The sequence below is a fragment of the Musa acuminata genome, chromosome BXJ3-10, assembly GCF_036884655.1.
Source record: "Musa acuminata AAA Group cultivar baxijiao chromosome BXJ3-10, Cavendish_Baxijiao_AAA, whole genome shotgun sequence".
In the NCBI taxonomy this organism is placed as follows: domain Eukaryota; kingdom Viridiplantae; phylum Streptophyta; class Magnoliopsida; order Zingiberales; family Musaceae; genus Musa; species Musa acuminata.
In genome coordinates, this window is record NC_088358.1 from 32466818 (window position 1) to 32493548 (window position 26731).

At 35.9% G+C, this 26731-nt stretch overlaps 3 protein-coding genes and 1 long non-coding RNA gene across 16 annotated transcripts; 1 reads left to right on the forward strand and 3 right to left on the reverse strand.

Annotated features, from left to right (window-relative positions):
- Window positions 1–1747: 1747 nt before the first annotated feature.
- Window positions 1748–3617, reverse strand: LOC135650682 (protein CURVATURE THYLAKOID 1A, chloroplastic-like). Of its 2 annotated transcripts, none has more exons than XM_065170205.1 (5): window positions 3276–3617; window positions 3069–3166; window positions 2876–2983; window positions 2545–2616; window positions 1748–1998 (listed from the first exon to the last, which is right to left on the reverse strand). In XM_065170205.1, the coding sequence occupies exons 1-5, from the start codon at window positions 3451–3453 to the stop codon at window positions 1930–1932; spliced, it is 525 nt and encodes a 174-aa protein (XP_065026277.1). In that variant the 5' UTR covers window positions 3454–3617; the 3' UTR covers window positions 1748–1929. The 2 variants fall into 2 exon arrangements, with proteins under 2 accessions (XP_065026277.1, XP_065026276.1); XM_065170204.1 differs by having other exon boundaries at window positions 3069–3169; window positions 3276–3566.
- A 756-nt stretch (window positions 3618–4373) lies between these two features.
- On the reverse strand, window positions 4374–7872 carry LOC135650681 (uncharacterized). Its single transcript, XM_065170203.1, has 6 exons — window positions 7733–7872; window positions 7347–7466; window positions 6587–6704; window positions 4991–5061; window positions 4839–4925; window positions 4374–4766 (listed from the first exon to the last, which is right to left on the reverse strand). Exons 2-6 carry the CDS (start codon window positions 7449–7451, stop codon window positions 4548–4550), a joined length of 600 nt encoding a protein of 199 aa, XP_065026275.1. The 5' UTR covers window positions 7452–7466; window positions 7733–7872; the 3' UTR covers window positions 4374–4547.
- Window positions 7873–8461: 589 nt separating this feature from the next.
- On the forward strand, window positions 8462–23874 carry LOC135651629 (uncharacterized). Of its 5 annotated transcripts, none has more exons than XR_010501882.1 (4): window positions 8464–8677; window positions 9838–9899; window positions 17978–19678; window positions 23761–23874. It is a non-coding gene; the product is annotated as an uncharacterized LOC135651629 (long non-coding RNA). The 5 variants fall into 5 exon arrangements; XR_010501880.1 differs by lacking the exon at window positions 23761–23874 and adding an exon at window positions 22283–23059; XR_010501881.1 differs by lacking the exon at window positions 23761–23874 and adding an exon at window positions 22298–23059.
- LOC135651628 (MADS-box transcription factor 23-like) lies at window positions 12709–26407 on the reverse strand. 8 transcript variants are annotated; one of them, XM_065171857.1, is made up of 8 exons: window positions 25829–26116; window positions 24424–24502; window positions 17994–18055; window positions 13673–13772; window positions 13558–13599; window positions 13427–13468; window positions 13112–13266; window positions 12709–13028 (listed from the first exon to the last, which is right to left on the reverse strand). In XM_065171857.1, exons 1-8 carry the CDS (start codon window positions 26008–26010, stop codon window positions 13013–13015), a joined length of 678 nt encoding a protein of 225 aa, XP_065027929.1. In that variant the 5' UTR covers window positions 26011–26116; the 3' UTR covers window positions 12709–13012. The 8 variants fall into 8 exon arrangements, with proteins under 8 accessions (XP_065027929.1, XP_065027928.1, XP_065027926.1 ...); XM_065171856.1 differs by having other exon boundaries at window positions 13385–13468; window positions 25829–26115; XM_065171854.1 differs by adding an exon at window positions 26193–26407 and having other exon boundaries at window positions 13385–13772; window positions 25829–26049.
- Between the last annotated feature and the right edge of the window lie 324 nt (window positions 26408–26731).

The following is a 26731-nucleotide window of genomic DNA, read 5'->3' on the forward strand; positions in this document are numbered from 1 at the left end:
ATCGATTCATGAGATGAATCGTTTCAATTGTAATATTTTTATATTCTGTTATAGTACTTTTAGCTATATTAGTAAAATACTATATCATAGTATTTTTTACTAATTTTATAAAAATATTATATTTATATTTTTTTATACAACATTACAATGTTCTCCGTAATACTTATTAAAACACTATAATACAGTAAAAAATATTATAACATAATATTTTTATTTTCAGCAATACTAGAAAAATACTGTAATGCAGTATAAAAATACTATAACAGAATATTTTTGTAAAAATACTGTAACTAGATTAGGTCACCCTATAGATTGGTCCATAAGAAAAAAAAAAAAGGAGAAAAAGAGAAAAAAAAAAAGGTAGATGACCAGAGGTATTTTAGATATTAAGTAAAAATATATTATTTTGAAATTCTGAATATGAGGAGCGATTTCCAAAAAAAAACCCTAAAAGGAGAAGTTTTATTGAAATTTATCCAATAATTTTAATAACAAAAAGAAGTCTGTAGTACTACAGTAAAATTGTTCCTCAATTTGAGGAGATTTAATGATATTGTTTGATGAGATTTTGAGAGATGTGAATGATCTCACCTCTCAAGGAAAGAACTACCTACATTGATGCGAGATAAGTAAACCTCAATGTCTTAATTGATTTTCAGATTGTCTGGACTGTGATAAAAATGTTTAGGGATGAGTGTGGGCATAGTATCCACTAGAATGAAGCATTTGCAAAGAACATTTATCTGATCTTTATACATCTGAATTTATTTGTCCTAAAAAGGGATCATGGATTTGTTTTGAAGATGCTTTCAACAGGTTACAGGCTGCAGACCTCTAGTAGCAATGCAAGAACAAAACAAAGATGAAGGCTGAGAAGAAGCAGAAGATGATGGAAACTCTTTCCATTGTTGCCCAAGAGCCAACAGCCCTTTTACTACTATAGAACCCTCTCCTGCAGTCCTAGAAACAAAATCTCAGGAATGAACTTGTTTAGTTTGACATTTACATACTTGATGGATTTAGAACAAAGACCATGCATGTACTTCGATGATGCTTTTATCTAGGATCAAACACACCAAAGAGTAATTAGTTTGATATTTACATACTTGATGATGTTATAGTATCATTGCTCATTCCCCTAGAAATTTATCTTATTCAGCAGTTTATACATAGTCTTCGTGTGTGCTTTCATATCCTAACTTTTGACATCTCAATGAGGCATGATGAATGCATATAGTACTTTCATGATTTTGGTTTCTACTAGAATTGAAGAACAGAATAGAGATATAGAAGAGTGTGATACTTGAAAGTAATTCATTCTAAATCATACATGTTTTATGCTTTTGATCATAACTACGTGCACATTCTAATATGTAGTTTCGTAGGACTTCGGCAGGGTTGAGTTAGATTAACCTTAACATAACCCAATTTGGGTACATGTGAAACATCCTAACCTAACCCATGCAGCAAAATGGTGAAGCATCATCTATTTTCTTGCATCAAGTGCCTGAGGTGACTCAAGTTGGTTTAGTCTCCTCAGTTATTATTATTTTCTTAACTAAGTAATTAGTTGTCTATTAAAACTAATATTTCAAGAAAACAAGGCAGAAATAAATAACATAGGGTTTATTGACGAGAAACAACACAAAATCAAGTTTTTGACACAATTAATTAGAGTGAAGATGTACATGTAAGTAAGAAAAGTCACAGAGGCAAGAGTTGGAAGGAAGATCTAAAAAACAATAACTGGATAAACAATAATCTCTTTTATTTTCCCTGACGGAAATTTCTGATCACAAATAGTTACTGGCATTACAAGGAGGACACTTCTCAATACAAGAAATAGCATACAACACTGATAAATATACTATATTAGTGTATCCTATACAGGTCATCAAGATAATCCCAAGAGATTGCAGGCTTACTCAATTATTCCCCTGTTCCAGCAATCTTCTTCTTTAAAGCTTCAATGTCATTGACTAGTTCTTTTCTGCTATCCTGCAAATGACAAGTTTATCTAGTCAGGGAACAAAAAATGATGACAAAGAATAAGAAGGGCAAGATTATAAGCATACTACATCTTTATGAGAATCAGATAGAACAAATTTGTCAATCCAGTTATCTTCGTTCGGGAATGTTCCATCAGATTTCATTTAATGGAATCAATCATGAACATTCTGCGGTCGAGGAGAACATAAGAAATCTCACCTGGTTTAACTCTTGTCCTCCGTAGCACCAAAAGAAGAATAGACATGTATGAAATTTTACATGAATAAATATTTCATACTTTAGCTGTTGCGATATAGCCTATTTACAGATGATGTTCATGTCTATTCTTTTAGTAGAACCTCTTTTGGAGTCCTATACCACCGCCATATTGGCTAATTTACAAAAGAATTCAATGATAATTATAATCATCAACTACCTCAATGCTCAATGAAACTGGGAAATCTAACAGGACAAATGCCTCAGAAACTGCTATAGAAGATGGATTGTTTGACTCAAACAGGAACATTCTCGAGAACATCTAAATCTTAAGCTTACCTTGAAAAGTAGGTAGCGGTATACAAACCATCCAGTGTATCCGAGACCCACTAATTCCATGATCTTTGGAAGCTGTAAGAACAAGAGAACAGTTTTGAGTTACATCAACTGAAGCATCATGACTTTAGACAGAAAAAAAAAAAGAGCAACAAATTTCTTGTCTTGAATACAAAAAAATCTCACAAATAAGGTCACAAATACTAATTCAAGACAAGAAAGGGAACCACAGCACAAACATTTCTGTCTTTACTGCTCAACAATGCTGGCACAAGTCACTGTTAGTTCACACAAGTATGCAATGTGGAATCCAGGCAATATGAAATTTTGGTACCAGAGGAACCGAGTTGATGGCACCAACAACAACGGAAGATAGCCACACCGCAACAATTGCACCACCCCCATACAATAAGACAGTAGATTTGTTCTCGATCGAATCCCACTGTTATCACAATTACATCAGATAATCCATTAGGAGAAGAGGGATCGCTAAAGAATGCTAATATGCAGGAGCTGTGAGGACATACTTTCTCCTTCAAATCAGCCAGCAGCTCATCACCAGACCCAGATGACTCCTCCGATGAAGAAGTCGCTCTCGCCCGTAGCGAAGAGAACCTGCAATGATCTGCTGCCATCAAGAACCTGAATCAGTCGATGCCTCTTTGCCTACCCAACCACCGGACCTGTACTAATTTGTGGGTTAAAGATGGAATCTCAAAGATGGAGGAGGATACCACGGGGTTGGGAGGAGGAAAGAGAAATGGGAGGAGACGAGAAGGAGCGGCGAGGCGGCGGCGGGAGGAGGAGGACTGGGGCCCGGTGAGAGGCTGAACCGGGCGCGGGCGCGAGGAGGCGAGATCCAGAGAGCACCGCTGCCGGAGGGGACGCTGCTGCAAACGCCGTCGCCGCCATGGAGCTCGCTGTTGACTTCGGCGATTGCTTCCTTCCCCCTTCTCCGGCTTTCAGATTGGTCTTGCTTTTGCTTGCCTCCCCTCAAAAATGCCCAAGTGATTTGGCCACCCAACCTCTGTCCACTATCCAATAGACAGGTGGCAGATGGACTTCTTCTTATTGGTTGCTTGTCTATCATGATATCATCGTGACAAAAGAATATGTGATCCCGGAACTCTTCGAGTTATCCTATTTCTTGGTTGAAAAGAAGAACTCATCTTCATGTTTTTAATTTTCTTTTGTAAATAAGCATATTCAAATTTAAAGAAAATGATGAAATGTTTTTCTGATGAATTTTTACCAATGCAGCTAAACTTAGTCATAACGACTGCAAGCTTAACTTTGATGAATTTTTATTATTGATTGAACCTTATTTCTGGACCTTATTCGTATACACCAAATGATACTATTAAATATACACAAAAGGATTATTGAGAAACACTTACTGGTCAAATAGCATTAGTTTGGTGCTACATACTAACTAAACAACACATTTCATGCTCTCTTCATTGGATAAACCCTCCATGTTGTTCACCACATGTTTCTTGATCCGATGCTCAACTCTAGTTAAACATCTAATTTCCTGCCAGTATCAGGATCTCAGACACTTTATGACAACCCCCTGAATTGTAGGCTCACCAGATGAGGAAACGAGTTTGTTTTCAACACAGCAATGAGAAAATAAAGAGAACATTATGATTCAGCAAAAATGTCAGAGAAGTTTCCTTAGCAATCAAGTGATCATTAAAAACAGTTCGATGATGACAATAACAACTAGTAACAATTTTCATTTAAAGAATTTAGAAATAACAAATCAGGTAACAGCACCGGCATTTGCAGAAACAGAAAAAAGATCTTAGGTGAATTTTCCTGTACGTTCCTGTCCAAGAAATCATATATATTATGTCTAGAATTACAATAAAACTAGATTCTGGTTAAAACAACGTACATAAAGCTTCAAATGATGAACGGCTTCTTGCAATCCTTGACATATGAAAGAAAAAAAATTCCTTGCGAGACATGATTGGCACAACAAAATTTTTTAGCACATTCAATCAACTTCCCTTTCTTTTACTCTTCTTACCCGTACCTTTCTTCTTCCCCTTCTTGTTGTCAAAAGTGCTACTTTTGGATGTGGTGGGAGCCAAAAGATGCTTGACATTCAGAACGCCTTTCCTGAAATGTCCCTCGGTTGCTTTCAACCCCCTGCCCTCTGGTTTTGGCTTCCTGGCTTTACTGTTACTCTTCAGCGCAAATCGGCCAAGAATCAGCTCCTAAAAATATCACTTATGAATCAGAATCCCATTAGGTCAAACAGAGAATATACTGAAAAAAGAAAAAACCACCTCTTCCTTTTTCTTCTCTTCTCTTTTCTTCTGATTTTTCATAGCTGGTTTTGCCACACTTAACGGTGTTCGATGCTTTTTAGGAGGCTGTTCAGAAGACAATGAAGTCACAGATATTTAACGAAACAACTAGATGTCTGATATGTTCTTACCTTTCCACCTAAACTAACTACTTTTCGGTTCTCATGCTGTTTCCTCTCTTTCCACGACATATTTGATGCACCTTAACGAAACACAAGAGCAGCAAAAGTAAAAATTACAGCATAGGATGGAAAAATAACATCTTATTTAAAAAAGCTGCAATGACAATTCAAGGACTAAATATGCAGATTCAAAATTATCCGCTGATCAATAGTAACCCAGCCTGAAACTAACAACTCTATGCAGAACTCAGTAGAGCAGGATTATAGTCAAGAAGGGTAAAAGTAATATCAGACATCTGTTTTCTATAATAAGACAAACAGGGTAAAGAAAAGCCCAGATGTAAGCACACAACCCAGAGCAAGAACAAGATCTATTGGAAACATAAGGTGAAACTCATGATTCTTAAATTGCATTTTCTACTTGACAATACTTCATCTGCGTTATATACCTAATCAAAACATTTTATTAATCTTTTCAAATTACTGAAGTTTACTGGCAAGACTCAGAACTACTAGAAGCATGACTATACATGGTAGCAGCCTATCTTACAATAGCAAATATGTAAATTCTTAATTTGGTCAACATATCAAGATTTTTTAACAGCTTCCCAGTGAACTAAATCCAGAAACACACATATCTATATGAACTTTTATCGACCATTATACATTTACTCAGATCTATGCATAAGAAGGCATATGTAATTCAATTCAAAAAAAGATCAATTACAGATGTACATTCTTAGATCAAGACATACAAGGCCAAAAGGATGACACCATGACATTATGATCCCCAAGATGGCATATGTAATTCAATTCAGAAAAAGATCAATTACAGATGTACATTCTTAGATCAAGACATACAAGGCGAAAAGGGGATGACACCATGACATTATGATCCCCAAGATGCCCCAACCTGTCATAGTCAGACCTATGTTCATCACCATGAGGTTTCAAATCTCAGATAAAATCATTTCTTCTCATTGTTGTTTCTGATGAAAAGCTAAAATTTAACACAAATCTAAACAAGCATAGGTGTAGACTCTGAAATATGCATTTCTAAATAAAAACTTTCCCCCTTCAGAGGAGAGAAGATAGGATAAAATACCATCATTAAAGAAGAAAAAATCAGCTCTAAAATTTAAAATCTAGAAGATAAAGAATCAACTAAATCATGTTTCCACAAGCACTAGGTGAAGAATATTTCAACAAATAACACAAAAATGAAGTGAATATTAGCAACAAAATTATCTGCATTGACAAAATAAATATAAAATTTACCTAGGTGACTTTGCTGAGGTGTCTATTTAATTTTTATTAAAAGCTTTATCACCAAAATTTATTTTGTCAAAATGGCCAACAAAAAATTATCTTGTCACCAAGCTTATTACCAAATTAAAAAAATACAAATTGAATACATGCCCAACCAAAATCACATGTGGAAATATATTTCAGAAATAATTTCTACTGGAGCTTAAAAGCTAGCTATATATACATGCAAAAGTTCCACTTAAAATATTCCAGTGTCTCACCGACACACGATTATCCTCATAAAAGATCTGAGAAGTAAACTACATGATTTAATTTTGAAATTATAAAACTACATACCCAAGTATTCAACATCTTTCAATATTTTCCTAATGTCCATCTTCTCATTCTCACTGTCTGACTGATCATCAGATTCTTTAGATATCGGCTTCATGTACATATCTGCAAGGTTTCCTGACTGCAGAAGAAATCAAATTATAGTAAAAGAATAAATTAATAATTGGGATTGTATATGTGAACATGATTGATGCATGAAATTGCATATACTAGTAACAATGTTGCTGGCTTCTACATTTGACCATTATAAGCAACAAGAAAAGAATCATTGATGCAAACTTTAGTCACATCTAAAATTGAATTATGAAGTTATTCAAGAAAAGAAGGTCATACATAAAATACTCCAAAAATTGTGTAATATTTGCTCGAAGGAAATCAGAATTTTAATATCAATTCATGCGACCCCTTGTTTCACTAATTATAGCTCACTAAATGCTTCAAAAACAACATTTTCTACACATAGTACGAACCCCAACTTGTCTATAATTAAACAATGCCTATGAACCTTAGAAAGCACAAATGCATGAAACCTAATTGAAAATTTAAATGATGAATCTTGATAGAAGTAGATAGAAGACTTACAATATAGTTAGTTTTAAGGTTTATATTTGGTGCATCACCAATTACTCTCACTGGAATAGTTGATGAAGCATAAGAATATTCAAGAACAGATAACTCTTACAATCATCAACTCCTAAAAAGAGCATCTAAATTAGCATTTAACGTTCTTTTCAGTATTCAGAACAAGAGAATCGTGTCATACCATGAAGTTTCGTCTTTCATTAGCATACGATCCGGAACGAGATTTAATAGTACGAGAATTTGAAGGATCATATACAACTTCAGCAGCAAGATTCGATTTGACCATGACTGCCGCTTTCTCCTGGCCAAGAAAAGGAACAAGTGGTGAACATATTAGTTAGCACACACAGCATCTCTTCAATTATGTGTATGAGCAAAAAGTTCTAATATTTGTGCCAATAGGGTAAACAGTGAGCGAGAAGAAGAGCATCAACATTGGATAAGAAAATACAGGCAAATAAAATCAATGGATTCAGTGAACAAAACATTCATTCAATTTGCTGCAATCTAAAGACGCATATAACTGACGCAGGACAAGAAGATGATGAGATCGTGGAGAGAACCAACCTATGCGAAGACGAAGCGCGACGGAGAGACTCGAGGCGGACGAGATCGTTCAACGAGGGCAGAGCCGTTCGCGTCCCGTTTAGGGTTGCAAACCCCTCTCTTTTCCAGTTTTGTATTTATTTCTCTAAATTTTAGTTATTATAAAAACCTCCTCTACTGCGATCGCAGATAATCCTAACCCCGACCGTACAATAGGGACCCACCAAATTCTGCTTCTTCCTCCAGTCACTGGATAGGTAGCCAAGAAGGGTAGAATTAGGAAAAAAGGATACGGCGTGTCACCCTTTTCTCCGAAGACATCTTGCTGTCGCGATTCCAGAGATCGATTGAATCAACCGCACCACGTGGACGGCAGTGATGAAGTCCAATTCTCCCGCATTGTTTCTACTCGAGGGAGGATAACCTTGTCTTGGTGTGACGTCTCCAGTAACCAAGTGATCAAGTCGACGTGGACGGCTGTGATAAAGCCAGATCTCCCCCGTGTTCTATCTAATATAGAACATATTTCCTTTATATCCTGAGGCCCAGTATTTTATTAATCAACCAAACTACGTGGACGGCTGTGATTAAGCCCAGTTGTCTCCCTTGTTTATATCCAAAGGAACATATGCGTTGATGTAACGTGCCGACCGATTCGTTGATCGATCGACTAATTGGTGTGTTTAACGAATAGTGCATGGATACATAAAAAGCACCGGAAGTACATATATTATTGGAGGCGGAGACGTGGATCTATGCTAAGCCCTTTGTTTCGCCTTTCTTTTGCTTATTATATTATGCGCCTCCTCGAGAAGGAGACGATATTTATCGTTGCAATTGCCAGAGCCAAACCCATCTGCTTCCTCCACCCTTCTTTCGCTTCTTGCACCGGTCTCGAGTTTGATCTCTTGATTCAATTGTGAGTTTGCTCGTAGACGAGCGGACGCCGTGCTGGTGGAAACTGAGGTGAGAAGCGGATCTCCTCTCCCCCCATCCCCTTCCTGATGATTGAAGTTTTGTACATTTCCTCAATGATCTCTTGTGGGTTGCGATACAAAGCCATTATTTTGATTTATTTATTTTATTTTCCTTTTTGAGTTATTTTAGGGTCGATAACAGTTCGGGGAGTACTTTAGTGTTCGCATTGTAGGATCTGCGCCATCGCTGCTCAATGGCGTGGATATCATTGTTCTTTGATGGATGAGGTTACGCACTAAAATTATGTAAATGAGGGTAGCATGTTGTGGAGTCCTTTGTGCGTAAGGGCTCTTTTTTTTTTTCTTGTTATCAAATTTGCATCAAGTATTACAATCCCCTGAAAAAACTGAAGTTCTGGGTAGGCATACATATACGTCCAGAATGATGTAACTGATAAAATAAATCTTTTAGTATAACTTTTGCTATGTATTTTATGTAGCAACTTATGGTCCAACTGATTCTCAGTCCCATTGAACATGATTTCTAACGTGCAATATATTTAGGAACTAAAATTCATATGATTTAGATATGTTTTGGGTCTTTGTCAAACTATGAAAAGGGGAACAGCGTAAACAGCACTCTTTCATGAATATCTGACCTAGAAAATTTAGTTAATGAGCAAATAAATTATCCGATGAATGTGTGCCAATATTCAACTAGTATTGATACATTTTACTATTTATCAAATCAAAATACATTTTATGCCATCACAATTGCTTCTTTTGTCCATGGTGCAAACGTTATATTGTTTACAAGTTTGATTCTTCATCTCATGATTGCTGTATATTATGCTCAATGGAGTCAATCTTTCATTTGAAGCTTTCATGAATAGTTTCGAAGTAACAGGTTTGAGGCCACAGTCCTCTCAATACAATTATAATTTAATTGTACATATCTCTAGGAAATGTCAAGAAAATCCCCGTTAAGTCTGTCTGATTTGCTCTTTGTTTTTTGACTAATTATCTTAATAGAAAACCTTAGTAAGCATGTCTATTTTCTTTACTTATTTTAGTAAATTATTGTCTACATTTGACTTGTCATGAGCACTTAGATTTTATAGCTTAACTTAGAAACAGTGTTTTTTCATAAGGATGCCATTTGCACTTTATCTATGTCATGTATCTAAATTTGGTTGATTGCTTGTCTAGTTATGATAAGAGGATGTAACTAGCTTGAGGCAACAACTGTATAACTTGCAGGAAGTTCTATGGTATGTCTATATTCCTTGACTTTTATTTGTGAAATTTATGTGAAATATTTTAAATCATTATTTGTAACTTCTTAAATTATAAGTTTAATTGTCTCTTGATTTATGATTTTAAAATCATCAATGAATATTGACTTGTAGTGTTTTTCTCTATAATAAAAGTCCTAGAAGCTGTTCTTTGCTATTTTATTCTCAATAAGTACTTCCAAGTTTAGTATAAACTCAAAGTTTCAATATTTTTCGTGAAATACAGTAACAGAAAAATGTGCAACCTCCAAGGTTCTGACTACATTAATGAATATTCAGTTACATTTCTTCCCATCAGATATGCATAAACATGAAGTGTCTACCATTATTAAAGAATTATATTTTTTAAAGCTTCTGATAGTTAGAATACACGAAAACACAAACTTAGATTATATTTTGGGAGTCCTTTTTAATAATTTCTTATTGCAAAGGCCCTGGCTAACATTGGATATGTTTCTAGATGACCCCATCAGGCTTGCTGCTGAGCTTGCTAGAAGCCTCTGAAATATTGAACTTTTCATAAAATATTGTAATTTTTTTGGTGTAGTTAGCAATCAATTTTTAACTTGGATAATATGTGTAAATTTTAGTAGTATGAAGCTGAAAATTATAACTTTTATGTAGCTGTAGATTCCTTATGATACAATGGTGAAATTGCCCCTTTTTGACCTAGGAGACTAGGACTCAAATCATGGAAACTACTTGCATATATTAACCTTCCCCAGACCACGTATTGGCAGGAGCCTCGTGCACTAGATAAGCCCTTATTCTTTCAGTCTCATGGTAGACCAGGAAATATCTAAGCCATAAAAGACCTGCTATACTGCGTAATTTTCTCCTATAAGAGAAGCTTACCATATTTGTATTCTCTTAAAACATTGGGGAAGCTGTGAAGGGGTCAGCTTCTGGAAGAAACATTAGGCAGTCCAATTTCTTTGAGGGTGGACCAAAACATAATGAGCATTATGGACTACATGTGTTGCCAAGCAATGGCTGATACTGTACAGTGCAACTGGGAATTCAGTTGCACTAACCTAGGGCGTGGTTCCTGCAAGCACCTATCCTAAGCGCTGGTATTGCATTGTCATGTCAAGGGTATTGTTGGTGAACCTTATGCCGTGGCCGTGGGGTCGGTACGGCTTGGTTCGATTGGCGATGTCCAGGACCATCTCGGGGACGAGGTCTTCGCCTAATCGGGTTGAGCTCAGATTCGGTTGGGATGCGCCTCTTCAACGAGCCCGTCCACCTTTGTCGCCGTCGGATTCCTGCACACTAGCTTAGGTCGGGATGGGGAGGGGGATCTCGACTTAGGCCCCTCAAGATCAAGTTAGTGGAATTCTATTGTCCCAAGTGTCCCTTGTCATATGTTGGCAAGGGGTTTTTATCATAGTGCCCGAGGGTCGGCCATATGCGGCCTTCGCGCGGCGGCCGACTCCCCGAGCGGCGAGTGTACCTTCGGACGTTCGTCACCCAGGATATGTGGAATGGCGTCACGTGGTGCCGTTCCAAGCTTCCCAAAGCGGTCCTTGTTGGGGCAACGCTGGTTGGTGCGGCCCCAGACGGCGCGGGAGGTGAACAACCGCCATCCCGGATTTCTGGTGACGCATCCGACGTGGCGCTGCGTCTGCCTCCCAAGGCTCCGCACTTGGGCTGATGTGGTGGGGGTCGTGTCCACTTGTCAGAATCCATAATATGCCCTATCAGGTATTGTGAATTGTGATGCTCTGTTCATAATCCTGCTTATAATGCAAATGGTCCTCGTGCATTTAATATAGAAATATTCCTTAATTTTTTGTTCAAGCATGGAAATTACTGAATCCTGGCACATGTTTTTCTTCATATACGTGGATCCTATTTGTGACTAGTGATTTACATGACACAATAAAGATACCTTTCTTAGTGGTGATCTCAATACAGGACAATGTTTTTCTGTTCTATATAAAGCAAGGAGGATGAATGAAATAGTTTTACCTTTCAGAGAGTTTTACTCGTTGAACTAGGCACAAGAGAATCAGTTGTTAGTGCATCCATGTCACTTATCTCCTATCTCCAGGGTGAAAGACTCTGAACATCCCTGGATTGTCTTAGATACCATTGAAATTTAAAATGATTTCAGTAAAAAGCTTTCTAGATTTTAATATTGGGCACATTCTCGGGGAGGCCGATAAGACTGCTGACTGTACGAGTAATTTAATTGGGTTTTTTTTTCCCCTTTTTGAGCTCCAACATTTCAATAACTTTTGTAAGTAGTTGGGTGAATTAAATTTTAATTTGTTTTAAAGGATTAGTGGAACATGCCTAAAAATATGTTAGGTCTCCTTCTTGTGGGTAGGACCTGGCATTTCTCTTGTGAAAGCTGACAACTGCTTTTCAGAGAGTCTTCTTGACTGGATTGCCTATATCCAGCAAGGTTGCCACCTAGCCTTCTGTTAATTTCTTCTCTTTGTCTGATTGAACTATTATTATACACTTCTTGCTGCGCTTTATTTTGTAAACAAACTTTCTCACTTTCTTCTTTTTGTGTTCATGGTGCTTGATGACTAATGTTGTCCGTGAAATTGTGTTCCAAGCTTTTACTTGTTCAATTTCTAGAAACATTCAAAAACTAATGTTCTTTTATTGTGGCAATCTGAACTGGTATTTTGTGGTATTTGTCTTGTTTAATTGGAGGAGAAAAAGAGAAAGCTAACTAGTGACTTCCAAAATTATTAAACTTAACTACATGGTTCGTCTTCACCACTTTATTCTGTTAAATTGCTAAAAATAGGTAGTTCTAATTAAATAATATAAAAAGTAGCTTGGTTCATGAGGCTACTATCATTGTGAAGTCTGAAAAAGAGCCAATGTACAAAACCTTACCCCTACAAGTAGAGAGTTTGTTCCTATGATTTACCCTACTTACCTAAGTTGTATATCAACATTCTTACCATAATGCCAAAGCTTACCTTACTGTCATATGATATGCATAATTACAATTGATGCTTCTCCTCCTTAAACACCAAATGTGATTGATCAAATGACATTGTTGAATTCTTCAGATGATTATGATGGAAGTGCACACACCCAACCCTGATTTCTGAACCATCTCCTTAATGCAATCCAAGACTGCCACAAATCCAGTTGAACATTGTACAGTTAACATTAGGTTTTGATACCTGTGAGGTTGTTGTATTGGAAAGAAAGGTTACCATAGCCGTGATGTTCCAGTTTGTTCCCTGTTGGCTTGGTGTTGTGGCCTATTTAGTTCAAGATGATTGGATGCATTTGCTTTCTCCGCAATGCCGAAACCATATGAAATAGCTGAGTCTCTATTGTCACCATTGTCTACCCTTTTTTCATAAACCTGTAGAAGATTGAGTGCTTAGTTTGTGCAAGACAAATTAATTTTTGTTATTCCACAAGATTGTTGATGGAGTTTTTAGATTGAGTGTGTATGTCTACCAGCTTTCTAATTAATGTACCTTCTTATGTAGTTCCATATGTTCTTGATCAAGGAGGTTTACCTTCATGTGGAGCTCCATATTCTCTTGGTAGATGAGGTTCCCCTGTAAGGTTTCCATTGAATAAATAGTTAAGCATCTTAGCTGCAATCTGAACTTAAACAGAGAAGGATGGGTTTTAATTTCTGCACAACCTTCCATTTGAGCTCCTGAATTTTGTCCGTCAAAAGTTGATCCTGCAGAACAGAAATTTACAGCATTAGGAATGCCGAAAGAAAAGAGACATTTAATGTTGCAAAGACTACTGACCTTCTTTGTTCGGATACCATGTAGACTCATTTCTAGTTGGTTCTCTAAATCATGTAAATCTTTGATGCTCAGGCCAGAAAGCTCTTCTCCCATCAACTGCCTGCAATAGTTGGTTTAGATGTAATATGTGCTCTTCCATTAGAGTTACTTTTTCCCATTATGTATAAATGATCATTGACAAAGTCTATTCAGGCTACTCATTGTAGCATTTTGACACTACTCCATTGCATATCTGATTTTGGTTGTTTGATCCATAGGCTTGACTCTTATTCTCCTCATTTCCTAGGTTGATGACTGTTCCTTTCATGAATGTCTTGTATATATTTTATGAATGGATCATATCATTTACAATTCTTCTTCTTGTGATAAAATTTATGTGTTTGGATATTTGATGCAATCGAAGAGCTGATTTGCACTCTCATCAGTCTGTTATCGTTAACAGAATTTTACTACAGGAATTTTGATTACCTAGGCAACTTAATTCTAGATAGCTTAAGATTATGACATTCGTAACACATCTTGATCTGGAACTCTTCTTCAGTTCAGGGCACCCTTCAATGGCATTCTTGCATAGAGGTTTATTGTTTGGCTTTTTGTTATAAAATTTAAGATTTTATGGTCCAATTGCTGCTTATCTAATTTAAGATTGTGTGGATGCAGTTTCAACTTTTTAATTGATGTCATTTGAAGCACGGTTCGTAATTTCGTACCATACCAAAGTATTGAGCTTAGCTCGATACAATACAGTATGAACGTACCGAGCGATATGCTCTGGCATACCGATATATATATATATATATATATATATATATATATATATATATATATATATATATATATATATATATATATCAAGGTTCGTCGTACCGTACCGTACCGGCGTTTCGACCTGGGCTTGGTACGGTACGGTACCGGTGTACCAAACAATTTTAAATTTTTTTTTTCATACTGTAGCAGTGCTATAGTATAGCACTGTAGCGGTACCGGGCGGTCCGCGTACCGGTAACCTATCGAACCGGTATGTATCGCCCGGTACGGGCGGTACGCTTCGATATGGTAGACCTTGATATATATATATATATATATATATATAATAAAATTAAAAAAGGTCAAAATCGTTGAGGCGACATCGCCTCGTTTCTTCGGCCTGCGTGGGGAGAAGAAACCTCGTTTTCTTCTCCCTGTGAAGCCTCTTCTTCTCCCTGCGTGGCTAAAGAGAAGTCGCCGATGACGCCGAGGCCTCGTCGCCTCAAACGAGGAGGCGACATCTCATCTTCGACGTCCGATGAGGGAGGGCGGTGACAGATCGAGATCATCGAGGGAGAGCAGCATCGGATCTCCAGGTTCTCCCTTTTTTTTCTCCCTCTTCTTCCTTCTCCGTCAGTTAATATCTCCCGGTAGCGGGCGGTGACGGTCAAAATCGACCGTCACCGACCGATTTCGAGTGATAACGGGGTGGGAATAGCTCCAATCGACGGTATTGCTCGGTAGCGGGGGGTCCGCGTGTCGGTCTGCTGGTGGATCGGTACGTACCACCCGATACGGGCGGTATCATTCGAAATTAAAATCCTTGATTTGAAGATCACATACCTAAAAATACGACTTTGATGTCTACACTAAGGTGTGTATTGAAAGTTTGTCAAACCAATGTGGCACTAATATATCGATATGTATTTGATCTATGATGCTTAAAATCACTGAAAAAAAAAAGACTGGTGTACTGAATGTTACTAAATAGTATGGCCTGTTACTGGTGCTTGGTTGGACAAACCAAAATTGGGTGGACCGATACAGATCAACCAGTATTTAAAGCTTATATTTAGTGTCAAGAGGAATGTTTCTTTATATGGGTAATTCCATATATCCAATTGTTATTTCCTGATAATCAGATAGCTAAGTCTAATTTTAAGTTGGATATTGACATTAAGATCATCAACAACTAGAACTAAGAGAGATGATTTTTTACTTTGACCAGATGTCTTTACCAAGTTTGAAAAGTCATTTATATCCTCAAAGAACTTCTGGTAGTTGTCGTTTCTTAGCATGCGACTTGATAACTTTATTTACTTATAGTGTTGATCTATTCTCATTAGTGTAAAACCTCCTTTTAGTAAACACTGCTCATCAGTTTTCTGAGTAGATTTTTGAGTTCTACACGAGAGCAGATTTCTGAGTACTACATGAGAGCAGTGTTTAATAAAAGGAGAATTCTTCTAGAGTGCTCCTATTTCTCCAGATTTCTGAGTATTACATGGACAATTCTTCTCCTTATTTTGACATTTGCCAATTCTCTAAGCAACAAGGGCACCTTCAATGTTGCTATTAGTACAGGAAAGCAATAAGTAGCATATGCAGCTATTAGCAGGTGTGAAGGGTTACAGAAGGAAAAGTGGAACATGGGTTTTTGTTTTCAGTTTTTTTTCTAAAAAGTAATGGCATGGAAATGGTTCCTTTTCCTTCTGTCAATAATTCTAGAGAAACAAAAGTAACCACTTTGCTTGGGTTCATCCAATGACCTTATTGATCCTTTCTTCTAGTGTTTAGGACAATGGTCTGTTAGGAATAAGTTTGAATGTTACCAAATGAAATTCCTTAGCTTTTAGTTGACATGTTTATGAAAAACACAAAGCAAAAGCTATGTGACATAATTGTTCCCTTTTTTTGTGTAACATGTAGTACTACAATCAACATATTAATTCAGTAGGAACTTGCATAAGTCATAGAGATCAACCTCTTAATTACTTTTAACAAGTTCATTCTAGCATATAAAAACTGTTAACTAGAAAAATTTCATAGTGGAAAACATACAGTAATAGTTCAAGAAGCTACTATGAGGTGGATGTGCCATCAAAAGGTGAAAAAACACACTGCAGCTAACTATCTGATGGCTTTAGTATGTAAGTCACCTATTTTGTGAACAAAAGGAACATTATATCAGTTAGGAGCTTGACAACAAAAAAGTTATTTGGTCTCCAGGTAATGAAATGCATTTGAAAATTATGACTGAAAATTTGACCAGAAACAATAGAGGATTGGCAAATAGATCTAATGCAAAACCATCAGAACTATGTTGCAACTAGTCTAAAGGCAACTGTGGAAAACAGACAAGCAGAAAAATATCGTTACATGACAAAGTATCCATGTCTAATAACTTGCTATCTCAATACAATTTATGATAACAAAGATAAAAGTTTATTAACTTGTGATAAAGATTGCAGGAATGCATACTGGAAAGTTGCTTTTTTGTGTGTAGTTCTATACAGTTTTTGACTATAGTTCGTATTTTTGCACAACTCATGCTGTAAAAAGTGAATTACGGCTATGTATATTCTTTGGCCTATTACTTTCCATTCTTCAGCTCTCCTAGAGTCTTAAATGCATGTCTCCCTATAGCTTTTATGATTTTCTCTCATATATTCTCTTTTGCATACATCCTTGTGCATGCAACTATTTCTTATTGCCCTATATTTGGTGCTAGAGCATCACTTATTTCTTGTCGTGAGTTGGAAAAGTTGCTATCTGGAGATAGTGGTTTGATCTATGCTGCCTTCTTTAACTGTTAAAGAATCAAAGTTGTTCATGCTATTTGATGATTTTTGTACTGTTTAAAACGTGTATGATTATTCCTAGGACTGGGATGCATTAGTGAAGTGGAACCTCATTCTACTGTATTGTATTGTGTGAATTTCAGTATTGTATGTTGATTTCTTTCCTTTGGTAAATGTTGGTTGTAAATGTTTTGCTACCAGCTGCTTCAGCTTAAACTTTCCTTTTGTCTGATTTTTATTTTTTGCTGTTGCCCAATTAGCATCTGACAATAATCTGATGATCTTTAGAGGGGAAATTTATGTAGAATTTAAAATTCTAGTTTTTTATTCAAGCCATTGATGTTGCTAAAATCCTGTTTTCCAAGCTTTTCTTTAGTTGGTGAATTTGAAAGTTTCTTAGGGAGACAGAGAAATGGTAAACACATGTTATTGCCATCTTGTGTTGAAGCTTAAATGATTTTGAAAAGATTGTTGTTATGTTTCCTGTTTATTTGTTGGTTTATTGATCTATTAGTGGATGTGGTGGGCTAGTGCACTTGTGTTGACCCTATAAAGCTGGACATACATGAATCATGTACTTCATAAGAAAATACTGATGATATTAGACTTCTTTGGTCTTGATATCCTCATCTTTACAGATCTAAAGGAGACCAATAAATGTGATCAGAATTACCATTCATGTTGCTAGAGAAGTTTTTCTTCTTGTTTAAAGTAATAGAATTTTTGGCTAACAATGCTTTCATTTGGATGTGTGAAGGGCAAAATGAGCATACCTATGATTTTCTTGCAAGTTATGCAGTTGTTGCCTCAAGCTTGCTACCTCCATTTGCCAAAACTTGTAAGTACAAAGCACAAAATTCAATCCATGTCAGAAGTGGATTGGATTTGCTATATCTATTTGACTACAGTTTGCAAACTTCAAATATATACAGTGATGTGAATTAGAATCTCAAATATGATGGTAAATGTTGCATATAACTCTTAACTACTCATACAGTAAAGGATTGAAGTACTTGTTCTAGAACTGTCGACATATATAGTTTAGATTTTAGACAGTATTCTTTCTGAGTAATTCTTCTAAATTTATTACTTGAACTCATGTTTTATACTTTTTTAAGTCATTGCTACCTTACGAATTGTTCTGTGTTTCAACTATCATGCTTAATCTAACTTTGATTGCATGAATACAGACCCAGGGCATTTCTTCAAGATTACAGTTAAATAACTGTGTATATAAGTTGTTTTCCATACCCAATAAATAACTTATTTCCTTCTTAGTTAAATGACCATAACTTTCTAAATTAATTATTGTAATGATGGGTGGGGTGGGTTTGTGATCTCAGCAGTTATTAGTTATGCTAAATTTTCTTTTTAACATTGGTTTTCCAAATCTTAAGGACTCACCATAAATGATCTTGAACAATATTTATAACAAAGCTGAAAGGATCAAGCTACTAAAAATGAAGAATCTGATGGCTCTCTGATTAACAAGGTATTTGTTGGGTGACTTGAAAGGACCATCTCCTATTTCTGGGATACAATTATTGAGCTAAATTTTCAGGGTTACTTACATATGGTACCCACAATTTGGATTAATTCACTTTTCAGTCCTCTCTTAAGAACCTGACACCACTAATTTAAATTTATTACATTTAAGACCTTATGTTATTCAGATGTCAACAGAATGAATGTTTAAAGAATCTGATGGGCTTTTATTATTTCTTTAGCCTTTTCCAGTATGTTTACGAACTATTTTCTTATTTTTAATTTAAAATAGAAAGGAATATTAACTGAACAAATAAAGAAAGTTAATCAAGTAAAAGTTGTATATCTCTGTTAATTACATTTATGTTTAAATTAAAAGATAATAATATCATTTCATGTATCAATAATCATGAGTATATGTTGGTCGAATATGTCAAACAACTAACAAAATTAAATGATACTGGTTCAAATATAACAAATATTGGATAAAATGATGATGTTGTTTATATATATATATATATATATATATTTTGTGATTAGGCATGGATAAGTACAATATGTGATGGAACCAATATGTAATTAATCTAAAATTTTACTTTTGTTTTCTTGACAAATTTATTATCTGGCTTTACCTTATGCCCATATGAAAAGAAAATTTATGCAGAACTCCAGACATTGGATTGCAGGCTGAAGATACCAATTGGCACTCATTGTCTTCCTCAGCCGAAGTCTATTTCTCTTGCCTTTCCAGATTAGACAGTGTTTCATAATTGATTGCATCTTTAAAATTCAGATTATTAATTACTGACATTTAGTTCTCCTTATTATCTATAGGTGTTTTTTAACCCCTCCTTGAGAACTCAATTTCATGATTGGTGGTCTTAACAGCTAGCTGTTGACTAAAGAGACCGGGAGATTTGCTTATTGGCCACCGGAGAGATGAATGCTAGTGTAGCCTATTCAACCAAGAAAGGTAGCTATTTCAGTAGCTATTCAAATACTTTTCGTTCAAACAATGAGATCATTAGCTATTTCTGTTATTACAAAAGAAAAGAAAAAGACCCAATAATCGTCTATTTCATTAGATCTCCGGGTGAAAATTTTTAGAGAGAAATTAGCCAGCAAGTTAATTAATCGAAATATTGATGTGCTTGGTGCTATGGATCAATAGAAAAAGCTAGCGATGAAGATCTTCAGTGAAGCCACTATGTTTATTTTAGAACACAAATTGTTGTACAAGTTGATTCTACCTTTATATCCCTTAATTTACTCACAAGACTTTCAATTTGCAACATCTAAGAAACCTATAAATATTGCTTGTCGATAAAAGATGATTGTTCTACAAGTTGATTACCATTATAACCCTTAATATGCTCACAAGCTTTCGATTTGAAACATTATAAGAAAACCTATAAATCTTCCATGTCAAAAAGAGATGATTGTTTTATAGCCCTTTAGAAAAAGTATTTGTAGGAAATCACAAGCATAGTTTTAATTATATTCTTGTCAAGATATGGTGCAACGGTGGTGGTCCCAATTAAGATGGCTCTATAAAATAATTAATCCATCAACTTCATTAAATCTAATCTATTAATTCAATATGCTTAAGCTAGTTGAAATCTTCCAACAATTTTGATGTGGAAGGAAAGCAGGATATTCATAGGTTTATAAGAGCTTGATGGGTGTACTATTATTTTTTTATTTAAGCATCTTAAGTTAATGGATTTGGGTTAGAGCAAAGAGTGATATGGTTATCCCCGGTACCTTAATCTACACAACCATGCTTACGAAATTAGGATTGTAAATTTAAGCCCTATGAGTATTTTAAGATAAATATTTCATATTTTTCAAATAAGAAGCTGTATATTTAATTTTTTACCCATGTTTTCTTTTGCCCCTTCTCTCCCTTCATTATATTTTTGCATTGACCTAAGGACTACATTAGCATGAAAATTTTGATTAGGAATAATAATAATAAATAGGACATCCATTATTTTTATTCTAACTTAATTAATTAACCACTTTATTTTTTTAACATGTATTCATCCCATCCTCGAACAACCAATATCTTAATCCATCTTAAGTGTATCAAAAAAAAAAAAAAAGTCAATTTGTTGTCATGTAGGTAAGGAATCCATAAATTTTACTATACTCCAATAAAAGACTAACTAATTATTTGGATACCAAACCATCTCAAACCCAACTCAATGTGTATTGTTTTCTGCCAATACTATCCCAAATTAAGTTAATGGGTATTCTAATCTAGCCTAGATATGCAATAGCTGTAAGTATCAACCCTAGATTGGGTGCCTATTGAGAGCTCATGACATCAACCTCAATAAATCATTATATCATAGAATATGATAAGACCTACATATAAATTAATGAGTCGAGAAGACAAGTAGTGGATCGAATGATACACTTGGCATGAGTAGTCATCATCCGAGACTCTCGAGATATGAGGTTAAGGATGTATTATTTCTTAAAAGATGATTTTGATTCATTATATTTAATGACACACAAGAAACTTTCATGCTGTCTCAATAGAAAAGGTTTAATATGTTAGATCTAAAGCCTATGATTTCAAAAATCTTTCATGAGTAATGGCATGGTTGAGGAAAGCAGTATCATCAGCAACCTAATTAATTAATGGCAGGATCAACATGGAGAGCTTCTTCATGAATGTTCAGGTAGCTTGCAACAAAAAAGATTCAATCAAGTGTTAAACACGAACAGAAATCTTGCACCGAATTCGATAGAATCCAAATATGAAAAGCTAAATGGAAACATCTATTAAACGTCTGATGATGAAGAAATCATGGTCGAAGATGTTGAGACCAAAGACATGATCATGACTCGAGATCAACTTCATGAGGAGGGAACCTAACAAGCCTTGTGTCTGAAGACTAAGTACAAGTATGATCATACATTCTTAAGTGAAAAGCCAATGAAATCTATTATTTTGAACGATTTAAAGAGCATATGATGCAATTAAGATACATTGCCAATTTGTTTGTAGTTTATGTGTGTGTCTTCATCATCAAGTTGAAGCTTCGGTGACTGATCAAGCTGGTGGACGTATCTACATGAATCTCAAGATTCTCATAGTGGAATTGATTGATGTTGATGATAATTTGAGTCTCACCTGAAACTTATAGTGGTGGGTTTCTTAGATCATCTCTACCTAACCTTAAAAAAAAAAAAAAAAAAAAAAAAAAAAAAAAAAAAAAAAAAGCAGATTGATCGAGATGAAATTTTTTTTTTCTTATTTGATAAATTTTAGACTTCAATTGCAAATTGATCACTATCTCTAAGTGTTAGTTTTTATCGTGCAATCTAACTAATCATCTCTTGGGGAATTAGAACTTTATATCATTGTGTAGTTGTCTGCCCTAAGTGCAATTTTGAAATCAGACTTCCAATGTTTTTGTAGTCAAATAGTAAAGAGTTATTCTCTTTTATTTTTCCTCCATACATCTTGTTTTTTTTTCTCTCTCTCTCTCTATTTCAAATTTGATATCATTCAGAATATGATAATTTGATAAAATTGGCATTCTTTTCGTTCGTTAATTTGAAGAGGACCATGGAATAGGACCTAAAACAAAGGAGTAGATGAGCCTAATTTCAAGAATGGAGAGAACTATGATGCTGCAAAAGAGAAGGTCTAAGCTCAGACCTATGTTCTTGGGGAGGAAACCAAGATCAAGAGTTATATCTTCTCTAAATTGTGTTAGATGTGAAAGAACAACACATCATTCATTTGTAATTTCCTATAGAGAGAGAAGATTGGAGCTAATAATGTTGAAAGGAGATAGATACAAAAGAGAAGGCCCTAACTATGATGAACTCAAAGAAGCAATTGATTCGATGTGTCAGGACCTGTCAAGAACATAATCGATAGTTACGCAACACCCTCTCTAAAGACTACTGCTTCTCCGATGTAAGTTTGTAAAGCATTGTTTCTAAGTAATTGAATCAAAGAAATTGATATCGGAAGGATATCATGAACACGATATGATATGAAGAAGAAGCTTACCATAATCAAATTCTACAAAATACCAAGATTCTCGATGGATGATTGCAATAAAATCCTTGTTAAACCTTCGCTAGCATTTTCATTATTGAAGTTGATCAAGAAAAAAAAAATAGTTCTATAAAAATGTCATGAAATTTAATTCTAGCTCTTGAACAAACAATGTTTATTTGCCTTTTGCATGTTAGTTCCATTCTTGCAAAGATTTACAGAAAGATTGTGATATTGATCTTCTGATGGTACAGTATCGACAGTATTAGGTATGTACTCCTCCACAGACTGTTTGCTATTGCACAAGTCAGCCTCAGATTAGCATGGATGTGAAGAAGTTTGATGCCCATATTAAATCATTTTCACAAATTTCATAAATTAATAATAGAAATGAAACCAAGAGATAATATATGTGTTTGATATGGTGCTCTCTATTTATCCATATGAAGGAGGATTTTCCTCGTAGTGATATTTTCATCAATACAAACTTCCTAATTTTTTTTAACTCGGAAGCTAATGTTTATTAGAGTAGAGAGTTGGAAAACGATGAAAGATCTTTTTTAGTATCCACTACAAGATTAAGTTAAGCAAAGTCGTCGACAGTCATGTCAGATCAAGTAACTAATGACGAGTCACTTTGGGAATACTTAGTTAGAGTTCTAAAACAATCATCAGTGTGTCACGGACAAACTTCTAAACAGGATGTTTGATGTAATGCTTATGTATGTCCGTATCTTTTGGTATGTTCATGCTTTGTACAACATGTAGAGGGATGATCGAAGGCTTAATAATCCCATTTTAGTTAGGTTGGTGGCCGCTTTAGGCTTGTAAATAAAGTTGTGTCATGAGGACATGTGTGAGAGATTTTCGGTCTATAATTGACCATTTTAACCCTTTGTTGTGCAACTGTTCAGAGCTTGTAAAGTATGTTTGTAATTTGCATTGTCTATAAAGTGTTTTCGGAGATGTTTGCTTGTTGATCCTGAGTGAGGCGTTCTCTTTAACCCGTTCTCTCTTTTGTTGATCCTAAGGGACAATGGGAGGCTTCGGGGAGGTTGACCTTTGCGGATGGACACGCAAGGGTGCCGCACGACTTAGACAAAACGCTAAGTATGTGACAAGTGGACGACAATGATCTTGATTTGAACATGATTTTGCTTTTGGAACACAGTTCTCTTTTTCAGAAGTTGCCAGGAACCTAAATAAAAGAAAGGTCACAAGCTCTCTTTTGTTTGTGTTTCTAAAATTATAGAATCAAAATGTTTTTGCTTCTGAAAGTTTCAGAATATTAGAAATCATCCAGAATATATATATAATCATATTACCAGACATGCTTCATGCAACAAATAGTATCGACTCGGAGATAATTCTTCGTCGAAAATTATAACTATGCTCACCATTAATTATCTTGCTAAAAAATTGTAGACATATGAACCGTAATACAAAGAACTGAGGATAAACTACTTACCTAAAATTGTTGCAAGTTATGTTAATTTATGTATCGTATCAGAATTAATCTGTTTTCATGCACCTTCCATCTAGAAATAGGATATTAATTGGTAGTTCAAGAATGCATGCATGTAGCGAACGAAGCAAAATTTGAGAAGAGGTGTGGTGCAAATAAAAAAGCATGGAATGAATGAACATGTGTTTGAAATGAACTCATATACATGACTGAGCTTAAGTTAGTATACCTTGACTTCTGAAGTCGCATTGAGAACAAGTTGATGCTCCTCATTTGCCTTCTTGTATCGCTCTATCACAGACTTCATGCTGAGAACAGAATCTAAGCTATAATGCTCAAAAATGGCTTTGGGTATTCTATTAGAGTATATATATATATATATATATATATATCTCATAAGTGTCAAGATGATGAGCACAAAATGAACATTTTGTAAAAAATCATTAACGAAACGAAGCTTCTCGATCAACATAAAGCCAAAATGGCAAGCTTAGCAAACTAATCCATCCATCTTTCTAGATCCAATTCGATTGAGTTACATAGGGCAACAAAATCATGTAGTGGAGCCAAGTTTGACTTGAAGTTCGAGCTCTCTTTCCATTCTCGATACTAAGATATGAAAAGGAAATCATGAGTAATGCAGCGACCTTTCCTAAAAAATTATATTTTTATGTCCAAGAATAATACTCGAGGCTCAGTGAAACAAAAGATATCATCTTTTAGAAGAACAATTCAAGTTCCAAAGACTACAATGGATGACTTCTATAGATCAATCAAACTCTAGGTATCCATTTGAAATCATCCCTGTGGTGCTCATATCATCGTACCGACAAAGCTTAATCAGCTCCCTCGATCAGACCTTATTCACATAAAATAATTTCTGATGTACCGTACACTTCATGGATTATCTGAGTAAGTAGTGCTGCATTAAGTGCTTAATATTATAGTCTAATCCAGCTGGTGGGCTCTCGCATGCTTGTGCATGATGCCTTCATCATGATCTCGCATGTTTGATGATATCTACATATAGTTAGATCATTTCAGGGTCATGTTTCTCCAGCATAATGTTCACAAGGAATAGAAGGAAAAATCTATTAATCAAGTGTTTTGATTGGTTGGAGAGCATGCAAATGTCTTTGTACATAAAAACTAAATCTTCCTTCAACTTTTGGAGCCCCCCTACTTGGCTTCCCTTTCTTGTCAAGGAGAGGCACCATATCGATCCATAGGATTCATGCAATAGGGAGGAAAGTAGAACCTAAATTTGGGACTACTGGCTGGCTGGGGAACAATGGACACCACCTTGCTCCTTTCCAGGGTTTGTCAAAGAGGCAGTCAAGAAAATCCAATTACAAGCACAGATATCTCCAGAAATATAGACAAGTATATCGGATGGACTAATTCTGGCATGCATCATTCAGTTCGAGAGAGAAAAAGAGAGCATACAGAAGAAAGGAGAGAGAGAGAGAGAGAGGAATAACAAAGATTGCGGGAGGATCATTCAAGATCACTCTCACAGAGGAAACACGAGAAAAAGGAAATCTAATACGTAGATACTCAATAAATGTTGGGGCTAATTAACTTCCCCATCTCAAAGAGATACTAAAAGATGGAAACAGGAAGGAGTGGAAAACCTGGTGCTGGCGTAATCATAAAGTCGGCCGGTGCTGGAGAAGACGACGAGGCCGACTTCGGCGTCGCACAGGATGGCGAGCTCCTTGGCCTTCTTCATCAGACCATTCCTCCGCTTGGAGAAGGTCACCTGCCGGCTGGTGGAGTTGTCGATCCTCTGGATCACGATCTTCCCTCTCACCATGTCTCCCAAGCAATAAGTTCTCGGATCTGCCCACACAAGCTAGCAGACAACCAATTCAGAAGAGGTTGCCACGAAAGGGAAAAGACATGCGGCCAGGAGAGATTGCAGCAGATATAACCTTAACTTTTGCAAGTAGGGTAAGCTTCCTTTTCTTGGTGCCACGACCCAACTACACCTCTTACCTTTATTTGGTTCAGGATGATTCCTCTTTGTATCAGTCTTCCCCCTTTCACCTATTATTTTATACCAGAATAGAAAGGAAGGAAGATGTTAGGCTATCAGCAAATGCCTAAGTATGACCCTTTTCTCATTGCTCCTCATTAACAGCAACAACGGAAGTGAGGTCAAACAAAGGCAGCCACTAATTACATCTCTGCAGGTTGATGATTCCCATGGTGTGAAGCTTTTGGTGGTTCAGAGAGGCGCAAAGCACGTTTCCCTCGCTGCTTATAATTCGATACAACTCCCACCGCCTGCCGTATAGATCACTGACACCTGGTTGTACGCAAGTGCCGGGTTTCATCTTCCTGGTCAGCCTACTATGGTTTGGCTTTTGGTTGGTGTGTCGTCCGTGGTGACTCAGTGCATACACCCTGTGGCCATTTGTCATTGATGAATGTGACGTTTCCTAAGGGTCAAAAGAGTGTTGTTTCTCGATGAGACGCGGCTTCAACCTTAAAATTGGAGTTTGGTGGCAACGAAATGGCATATAGTGATGCCA